Below are 11077 nucleotides of genomic sequence, written 5' to 3'. Positions count from 1 at the left end.
ACCACTAATGAGCTATGGAGCTTCTCAAAAGTAATTTTTCTACACCTCAAACAGCAAGTAAACAAAGTCTGTTTATAGAATCCATTAAGAATGACAATAGTATTTGAACAATATTTCCAGCTCTCTCCCCTTTGATAACCACTCGGCAAGAAATGGACAAATGTAATGCTCTGATCCAGTGGAAACGTCATAAAACAACTGACCCAGTTGATAGTTGATACAGTGTTTCGAGATGGTTGCAGACAGGCAATGCATAGCCTATAGGATATTTAATTATATCAGGATATTTTCTGCCTGCAGGATGCATTGTTTTTATGTGTTGGCTTTATGTAGGCTTTTTTAACATAGTTGGCAGTGGCAATAACAGTTACTTTTAGATTTGTATCATTTTCATTTAGATTGTAGAATGTAGATTAACCACAGACAATGTTTTTGAGATACAAACACTATAATAAATTAAATGAAAGTGTTCCACGAATATGTGCCTATGAAAATCATAACTGTCTCACAGGTTGGTAGAAATGGTAAGATAAAAAGGCACATAGGATGTGTCTATATATGGAAAAAGAAATGTTTTAAAATTTAGACAAATCGATTGGTTGAAAGAAAAGACTACTCTTGGCTTCTGATATAAAGCAGTTTCCCTGTTGTGTAAGATCATGTAACTAACATCTCATATCAATGATTTTATGTGCATTACACTTTCTAAAAACTGCCCTTCGAATCTGCTGGAGGTTAAGTCCATATATGAGAGGGTTTAAGACAGGTGGTATAACAAGGAATTGTACAGCCATTGCATTACGCATATTTAGCGTACTATTTACATTATTCCACCCTTGCAAATTGTCAAACAGGGTCACTGTGACGAAAATAACTATTGTTATTAAATGTGGCACACACGTCTGTGTGAACTTAATTCTTCCCTTAGCTGACTTTACACAAGTCCTTACAATCTGACCGTAAGAAAATAGAATGAAAAGTATCTGTAAAACATTAATCACTATTACTAATTTGTTCAAATTCTGATTAATGGTAATGGGTAAACATGCATGTTTCAGTATAGACGGAATGTCACAGAAGATCTTATCAATACGAGATCCACACAAAGAAACTCTGACGGCTGAACTAACTACAATGAATCCTATAAATAAAGGAAAACACCAAGAAAATAAGAGTAACTTTCTAACATTTAAAGATGTCACAATGGTATGGTATAGTAGTGGTCTGCATATTGCCACATACCTGTCGTAAGACATCACTGTTAGAGTAGAAACTTCACACATGACAGATGTGTATATGACATAGGCTTGAGTGAAACATCCACCATAAGATATCACCTGAACATCTGACTGAAGGTCCAGTAACAACTTGGGGTAGAAACCAGCAGTTCCATACAATCCATTGACACATAAACTACACAGAAAGATATACATGGGCTCATGGAGACCTTTCTCCTGAATGATTGTTATGATCAGAGTCAGATTCACAGTGATGATGAGAAGGTATGTGATAAGAGACAAGATAAAATAGACCGATTTGTTGTTAAATGTCTCTTGTAAGCCAAAGAGATAAAATAACTTTACTTGGGTTGAGTTCTCCATAACTTTTCTTAATTTTCTTCCTCTGGTCAATGCAGCAATTCTTAGTCCTTTCAAGGCTTGAGTGTGTATGGATGTGAATGAATTCAAGTGTGAATCATTTGATTCTGTTTAGGCTCAGACTAAACACAATACTTTTAACAAAACAAATTCACTTCCTCGATCAAACTCTTATTTTTAAAAAAAGATCCCGATAATATCTGTACATTATCAGACTTCTGAGGTCTGAAAGAAATGATGAAACTTGTGTCCATGAAATGTCTTCTTGCTTGACAGAGGGATACTGCTTCAATAACTTGTCCTGGTAGCCTCTAAATATATCATAGTGTAAGCTCACATGGGATTGTAGTTTCAGTGTCAACATGTAACCACTCCATAGAGATGGATCTATATTGAGTTTATGACAAGCAACTAATTGGATTATATGTACTCTATTTATGTATTAACCCAGCAAACAGCGGCTGTCCTAAGGACATTCGGCAACGTTCCCATTAGGTCCATTTTAGGCAGCGTTTCCCAAACTGTCCTGGGGACCCTAAGTGGTGCACAAGCATCTTTTTGCCCTAGCACTACATAGCTGATTCAAATAATCAAAGCCTGATGATTAGTTGATTATTTGAATCAGCTGTGTAGTGCAGGGCAAAAACCAAAACGTTCACCCCTTGGGGTCACCAGGTCAACGTTTGGGAAATGCTGCTTTAAGGGTTTCAGCGAGACGTTATCCCACTGATGTTCTGAGAACATTGTAGGAACATTAAAATATGACATTAACCTCGGGACCATAAGAGGGCGTTCAGTACAGATACCGGTTTGGTCGCAGTATAAAGTTATGATAAGGCATACTGAACAAAAATGTAAACGTAACATACAACAATTTAACATTTAATCAGTGACACTATGACTACATTTGACATGACTACTTTGTACTGACTTTTCATTAAGACCCCACCTGGGATTTGAATTCCCAATCTCTGAATTTGGGGTCTACTGATATTTCTGCTGTGCCACAAAGTCTGTGGAAAGTCCCCCCTCTGCACATTCATTACCTATAATACATATCTGCACATCAAAAGAGTCCCACCTGCACTGCCATTTTAGGTATCAGTTCATCTGACTGTTCTCCCATCATTGATTTAATTGACTTATTTCAATTATTTGAGTTTGAGTTTTCAGTATAGTTGTCTAATGTTGGTGGGGCATATTATTTGGTTTTTTATCATACTCCTGAATCACTACAAGTATAATAGTTTTTCTTTAGTGTATTTTTAACAGAGCTGAGATTTACTTTGAAAAGCAAAGTGTAGAAATACAAGCAAAATCAATCATTGACATAGACAAGGTGGCATAGCAGGAATGTTGTAATGCTATGAATGAAGAGGTTGTGAGTTCAAATCCCAGGTGAGGACATGTTTAAATAATTATTACTGTTTAAATGAACATGCACAATATAATCATGAACAGTATGTCAAATATATACATTTAAACCATTATATGGTAAAAGCACTTTGTGTGTGGCGGGGTGTCCTTAACATTGCCAAAAGACAAAGAGCTGTGAATGGATCAGGGCATTACAACTCTACCTAGAAGGCCAGCATCCCGGAGTCGCCTCTTCACTGTTGACGTTGAGACTGGTGTTTTGCGGGTACTATTTAATGAAGCTGCAAGTTGAGGACTTGTGAGGCGTCTGTTTCTCAAACTAGACACTCTAATGTACTTGTTCTCTTGCTCAGTTGTGCACTGGTGCCTCCCACTCTTCTTTCTATTCTGGTTAGAGCCAGTTTGCGCTGTTCTGTAAAGGGAGTAGTACACAGCGTTGTACGAGATCTTCAGTTTCTTGGCAATTTCTCGCATGGAATAGCCTTAATTTCTCAGAACAAGAATAGACTGACGAGTTTCAGAAGAACGTTTTTTGTTTCTGGCCATTTTGAGCCTGTAATCGAACCCACAAATGCTGATGCTCCAGATACTCAACTAGTCTAAAGAAGGCCAGTTTTATTGCTTCTTTAATCAGAACAACAGTTTTCAGCTGTGCTAACATAATTGCAAAAGGGTTTTCTAATGATTAATTAGCCTTTTAAAATGATAAACTTGCATTAGCTAACACAACGTGCCATTGGAACACAGGAGTGATGATTGCTGATAATGGGCTCTGTACGCCTATGTAGAAAATCAGCTGTTTCCAGATACAATAGTCATTTACAACATTGTCATTTACAACACAGTCATTTACAACAATGTCTACACTGTATTTCTGATCAATTTGAACGGTAGTGTATATACAGTTGAAGTCGGAAGTTTACATACACTTAGGCTGGAGTCATTAAAACTTGTTTTTCAACCACTCCACAAATTTCTTGTTAACAAACTATAGTTTTGGCAAGTTGGTTAGGACATCTACTTTGTGCATGACACAAGTAATTTTTCCAACAATTGTTTAAAGACAGATTATTTCACTTATAATTCACTGTATCACAATTCCAGTGGGTCAGAAGTTTACATACACTAAGTTGACTGTGCCTTTAAACAGCTTGGAAAATTCCAGAAAATAATGTCATGGCTTTAGAAGCTTCTGATAGGCTAATTGACATAACTTGAGTCAATTGGAGGTGTACCTGTGGATGTATTTCAAGGCCTACCTTCAAACTCAGTGCCTCTTTGCTTGACATTTATATGAAAATCAAAAGAAATCAGCCAAGACCTCAGAAGAAAATTGTAGACCTCCACAATTCTGGTTCATCCTTGGGAGCAATTTCCAAATGCCTGAAGGTACAACATTCATCTGTACAAACAATAGTACGCAAGTATAAACACCATGAGACCACGCAGCCGTCTTACCGCTCAGGAAGGAGACGCGTTCTGTCTCCTAGAGATGAACGCACTTTGGTGCGAAAAGTGCAAATCAATCCCAGAACAACAGCAAAGGACCTTGTGAAGATGCTTGAGGAAACAGGTACAAAAGTATCTGTCTTGTTTTGCACACTTTGTACAAAATAATAAAATGCAGTACTATAGGATATTTCTTAACGTAGCTCTTTATTAGCTAGCTACAACTGGCATGTTCACGTATCTCCAACCATGATCAACTGACCATAACCTAACCCTCTGGGTGGTCTTAACCAACCATAGCACAGTATGATACGGCGGTAAAATGCATCCAATTCCAATTCAGTATGTTTACACATATGAATATTACAGTATCTATCCACAGTAAAACGAGTTCTATATCGACATAACCTCAAAGGCCGCTCAGCAAGGAAGAAGCCACTGCTCCAAAACCTCCATAAAAAAGCCAGACTACGGTTTGCAACTGCACATGAGGACAAAGATCGTACTTTTTGGAGAAATGTCCTCTGGTCTGATGAAACAAAAATAGAACTCTTTGGCCATAATGACCATCGTTATGTTTGGAGGAAAAAGGGGGAGGCTTGCAAGCCGAAGAACACCATCAACTGTGAAGCACGGGGGTGGCAGCATCATGTTGTGGGGGTGCTTTGCTGCAGGAGGGAATGGTGCACTTCACAAAATAGATGGCTTCATGAGGAAGGACAATTATGTGGATATATTGAAGCAACATATCAAGACATCAGTCAGGAAGTTAAAGCTTGGCTGCAAATGGGTCTTCCAAATGGACAATGACCCCAAGCATACTTGCAAAGTTGTGGCAAAATGGCTTAAGGACAACAAAGTCAAGGTATTGGAATGGCCATCACAAAGCCCTGACCTCAATCCTATAGAAAATTTGTGGGCAGAACTGTAAAAGCGTGTGCGAGCAAGGAGGCCTACAAACCTGACTCAGTTACACCAGCTCTGTCAGGAGGAATGGGACAAAATTTACCCAACTTATTGTAGGAAGCTTATGCAAGGCTACCTGAAATGTTTGACCCAAGTTAAACAATTTCAAGGCAATGCTACCAAATACTAATTGAGTGTATGTCAACTTCTGACCCACTGGGAATGTGATGAAAGAAATAAAAGCTGAAATAAATCCTTCTCTCTACTATTATTCTGACATTTCACATTCTTAAAATAAAGTGGTGATCCCAACTGACCTAAGACAGGGAATTTTAATTTGGATTAAATGTCAGGAATTGTTAAAAACTGAGTTTAAATGTATTTGGCTAAGGTGTATGTAAACTTCCGACTTCAACTGTATTTTTTGCAACATCATCCGCCTTAAACTTGATAACACCTGCTGCTGCAGAAGTCGTCATCGTACTTACTATTAAAACACACACTAGCTACTAGCGTTGGAAAATTACTGCTTGCTTTTGCCACTGATTCTATACTCTGACGTGCCTAGACACTTTTTGTACGGTTCCACCCATTGCAAAGAGAAATTGTGTTTGGCTCATGCCACTCTCACTCTTCAATTCTTCGATAATACAGTTGCGTGGCAGGGAAAGGAGATACCTAGTCAGTTTCACAACTGAATGCATTCAACCAATGTTTTCCGCGTTTAACCCAACCCCTCTGAATCTACGTCATCAGCGCCCGGGGAGCAGTTGTTGTCGGGGTTTAACCTCTTGAGCCTATGGGGGGTGCTATTTCGATCTTGGAAAAATTGGTCTCCAAATTAAACTGCCTAGTACTCAATTCTTGCTCGTACAATATGCATATTATTATTATTATTGGATAGAAAACACTCTCTAGTTTCTAAAACCGTTGGAATTATGTCTCTGAGTGAAACAGAACTCATTCTACAGCACTTTTCCTGCCAGGGAGTGAGATTTCAGAAATCTTGGCCTCTGTTCCCAGGTCAGTTTATAAGTCCCTGTGAATGCTGTGGGGCTACAAACACTGCCTACGCCTTCCTCTAGATGTCAGTAAGTGGTGACAATTTGAATGGGGTCGATTGCGCAATCTGGGACTTTATATAAGACCAAGATGCGGAAGTACCTTTCTTTTCAGCCGTGCACTCGACGCAGGGTGGACGTCGGACTGGCCTCCTTCCAAGCTTTGGTTTAGCCACTTCTATATCCCGGGTCATGTTTTTATTCGTTATAGGTGTTAAAGACATCATAAGGTAGTTAATTTAAACCGATTTATAGCAATTTATATCCGTTTATTGCGATTTTCTGGCATTTCTTTGTGACGCACTTCCAAGAGTTGGACACTTTTCCAGTACATGCCGAACGTTAGTGGCCATTTCGACAGGACAAGAGGACATCTTTCGACCAAAAGACGATTAGACCGGAGAAAGGATACATTGCCCAAGATTCTGATGGAAGCTCAGCTAATAGTAAGAACTATTTATGATGATAAATCGTTGTTCTGTTGAAAAATGTTAAACGCATATGTCGCCATTTTTTTGGGGGTAGCTTCGCTTTGGCGCACCCTGTATTGCACAGTAAGGATAATTTTTAAAATGTAATTCAGCGATTGCATTAAGAACTAATTTGTCTTTCAATTGCTGTCCAACTTGTATTTTTTTAGTCAAGTTTATGAATAGTTTTCGATAAAAATAGGTGTCTTTCCAAGATGGCGCCGGGCAGATTGCTTGAGTAGTTGGACAGTATTTCCATTGTGTAAGCACGATTTGTGCCGCTAAATATGCACATTTTCGATCAAACTCTATATGGATTGTGTAATATGATGTTACAGGAGTGTCATCGGAAGAATTCTGAGAAGGTTAGTGAAAAAATTAATATATTTTGGTGATGATAACGCTATCGCTCTTTTTGCCTTGAATCAATGCTGGGGTAATGTTTGCACATGTGGTATGCTAATATAACGATTTATTGTGTTTTCGCTGTAAAACACTTAGAAAATCTGAAATATTGTCTGGATTCACAGGATCTGTGTCTTTCAATTACTGTACGCTGTGTATTTTTAAGAAATGTTTTATGATTAGTAATTAGGTAATACACGTTGCTCTCTGTATTTATTCTAGTCGAGTTGTGATGGTGGGTGCAATTGTAAACTATGATTTATACCTGAAATATGCACATTTTTCTAACAAAACCTATGCTATACAATAAATATGTTATCAGACTGTCATCTGATGAGGTTTTTTCTTGGTTAGTGGCTATCAATATCTTTATTTGGTCGAATTGGTGATAGCTACTGGTGGAGAGAAAAAATGGTGGACTAAGAAAAATGGTGTCTTTTGCTAACGTGGTTAGCTAATAGATTTACATATTGTGTCTTCCCTGTAAAACATTTTAAAAATCAGAAATGATTGCTGGATTCACAAGAAGTGTATCTTTCATCTGGTGTCTTGGACTTGTGATTTAATGATATTTAGATGCTAGTATTTACTTGTGACGCTATGCTAGGCTATGCTAGTCAGCTTTTTTACTGGTGGGGGGTGCTCCCGGATCCGGGTTTGGGAGGAACTAGAAGTTAACCTGTTTGGGCTGCAAGGGGCAGTATTGAGTAGCCAGATAAAAGGTGCCCATTTCAAACGGCCTCGTACTCAATTCTTGCTCGTACAATATGCATATTATTATTACTATTGGATAGAAAACACTCTCTAGTTTCTAAAACCGTTTGAATTATTTCTCTGAGTGAAACAGAACTCATTCTGCAGCACACTTCCTGACCAGGAAGTGGAAAGTCTGAAATCGAGGCTCTGTTCTTCTTCCTGCCTATAAATGGGCACGAGACCTATTAGTATACATGCACGTCATACACCTTCCCCTGGGTGTCAAGAGGCTGTGAGAGAAGAAATGAGGTGATTATCTTGGTCTGAGATGGAACACATCATCTTGGAATGACGTGTCCACCATTTTCGGTACTCTGAAGAGCGCGAGGTGGACAGTGGGATTGCCTTTTGTTTAGCTGCCGTTATAGGCGACTACTATCTCCGGCTTTGATTTTATTTGATACATGTCACCATATCATCGTAAAGTATGTTTTTTCAATATAGTTTCATCAGATTATTGAAAATTTTTCGGGAGTTTTGCCGTGTTCCGTTCTCTTCCGTTTGTTGACATGGAGAGCGTCGTGCCACTTGGCTAGTGTGCTTGCTAAATGAAGAGGGAAAGTTGCCGTTCTAAATCCAAACAACGATTGTTCTGGACAAAGGACACCTTGTCCAACATTCTGATGGAAGATCAGCAAAAGTAAGAAACATTTTATGATGCTATTTCATATATCTGTCGTAGATGTGAACTAGTCGTCGGCGCCCAAGTGTTTCTGGCTATTGTGGTAAGCTAATATAACGCTACATTTTGTTTTCGCTGTAAAACACTTAATAAATCGGAAATATTGGCTGGAATCACAAGATGCCTGTCTTTCATTTGCTGTACACTATGTATTTTTCAGAAATGTTTTATGATGAGTAATTAGGTATTTGACGTTGGTGTCTGTAATTATTATGGCTGCTTTCGGTGCAATTTCTGATTGTAGCTGCAATGTAAACTATGATTTATACCTGAAATATGCACATTTTTCTAACAAAACATATGCTATACAATAAATATGTTATCAGACTGTCATCTGATTAAGTTGTTTCTTGGTTAGTGGCTATTTATATCTTTATTTGGTCGAATTTGTGATAGCTACTGATGGAGTAAAAAACTGGTGGAGTAAAAAAAGTGGTGTCTTTTGCTAACGTGGTTAGCTAATAGATTTACATATTGTGTCTTCCCTGTAAAACATTTTAAAAATCGGACATGTTGGCTGGATTCACAAGATGTGTACCTTTCATATGCTGTATTGGACTTGTTAATGTGTGAAAGTTAAATATTAAAAAAAAAATATCTTTTGAATTTCGCGCCCTGCACTTGAAGTGGCTGTTGTCATAAGTGTACCGACGCCGGGCTGCAGCCATAAGAAGTTAACTGCCTTGCTCCATGGCAGAACAGCACATTTTTCCACCAATTCTGAATACTGTATAAAACCAATGTGGCTCTAAAACAGAATTATAAAGATCAGATACCTAAAATTACATAAAACATTCTCTCAGTGACAATACATGATACAATTTATTGTAACGTTCGTTCTCCTCCTCGTCTGAGGAGGAACAAGGATCGGACCAATATGCAGCGAGGTATGAAGACATAATGAATTTATTAAATCAAGACGAACACGAAGAACACTTGAATAAACTACACAATAACAAACGACATGAACCGACCTGAACTTGAGAACAAAACGCACGAACAGGAACGAACACACAAACGAACGAAAACGAAACAGTCCCGTGTGGCACAAACACTGACATAGGAACAAATCACCCACAAACAAACAGTGTGAACAGCCTACCTTAATATGGTTCTCAATCAGAGGAAACGTAAAACACCTGCCCCTGATTGAGAACCATATCAGGCTAATTGAAAAGAACCCAACATAGAAACACAAACACTTTCTGGCGGGCGGCTCTGGCTGCTCCTGTCTGGCGGGCGGCTCTGGCTGCTCCTGTTTGGCGGGGGGCTCTGGCTGCTCCTGTCTGGCGGGGGGCTCTGGCTGCTCCTGTCTGGCGGGGGGCTCTGGCTGCTCTTGTCTGGCGGGCGGCTCTGAAGGCTCAGGACAGACGGGCGGCTTTGAAGGCTCAGGACAGACGGGCGGCTTTGAAGGCTCAGGACAGACGGGCAGTGCAGGCGGCTCTGGGCTGACGAGCAGTGCAGGCGGCTCTGGGCAGACGGGCAGTGCAGGTGGCTCTGGGCAGACGGGCAGTGCAGGCGGCACTGGGCAGACGGGCAGTGCAGGCGGCACTGGGCAGACGGGCAGTGCAGGCGGCACTGGGCAGACGGCAGACTCTGGCCGGCTGAGGCGCACAGTAGGCCTGGTGCGTGGTGCCGGAACTGGTGGTACCGGGCTAAAGACACGCACCTCAAGGCTAGTGCAGGGAGCAGCAACAGGGTGCACAGGGCTCTGGAGACGCACAGGAGGCTTGGTGCGTGGTGCCGAACTGGAGGTACTGGGCTGGAGACACGCACCACAGGGAGAGTGCGTGGAGGAGGAACAGGGCTCTGGAGACGCACAGGAAGCCTGGTGCGTGGTGTTGGCACTGGTGGTACTGGGCTGGGGCGGGGAGGTGGCGCCGGATATACCGGACCGTGCAGGCGTACTGGCTCCCTTGAGCACCGAGCCTGCCCAACCTTACCTGGTTGAATGCTCCCCGTAGCCCGACCAGTGCGGGGAGGTGGAATAACCCGCACTGGGCTGTGTTGGCGAACCGGGGACACCATGCGTAAGGCTGGTGCCATGTTTGCCGGCCCGAGGAGACGCACTGGAGACCAGACGCGTTGAGCCGGCTTCATGGCACCTGGCTCAATGCTCAATCTAGCCCGGCCAGTGCGGGGAGGTGGAATAACCCACACCGGGCTAAGCACACGTACAGGAGACACCATGCGCTTTACCGCATAACATGGTGTCTGCCCGTACTTTCGCTCTCCACGGTAAGCTCGGGGAGTTGGCGCAGGTCTCCTACCTGACTTCGCCACACTCCCTTGTAGCCCCCCCCCCCCAATAATTTTTTGGGGCTGACTCACAGGCTTCCTACCGCGTCGTCGTGCTGCCTCCATTCGCCGGTA

General features: G+C 41.2%; 1 protein-coding gene across 1 annotated transcript; it reads right to left on the bottom strand.

Annotated features, from left to right (window-relative positions):
- Positions 1-665: 665 nt before the first annotated feature.
- On the bottom strand, positions 666-1601 carry LOC120018589 (olfactory receptor 1D2-like). Its single transcript, XM_038961800.1, has one exon. It carries the CDS (start codon positions 1599-1601, stop codon positions 666-668), a length of 936 nt encoding a protein of 311 aa, XP_038817728.1.
- Between the last annotated feature and the right edge of the window lie 9476 nt (positions 1602-11077).

This window comes from Salvelinus namaycush, chromosome 23, assembly GCF_016432855.1.
Source record: "Salvelinus namaycush isolate Seneca chromosome 23, SaNama_1.0, whole genome shotgun sequence".
Taxonomy (NCBI): Eukaryota; Metazoa; Chordata; class Actinopteri; order Salmoniformes; family Salmonidae; genus Salvelinus; species Salvelinus namaycush.
Note: the sequence above shows the minus strand (reverse complement) of the source record. Positions and strands in the feature narration are given on the sequence as shown.

Excerpts from the sequence above, each read along its gene's own strand:
- LOC120018589 (XM_038961800.1), bottom strand. The coding sequence starts at position 1,601 with ATGGAGAACTCAACCCAAGTAAAGTTATTTTATCTCTTTGGCTTACAA.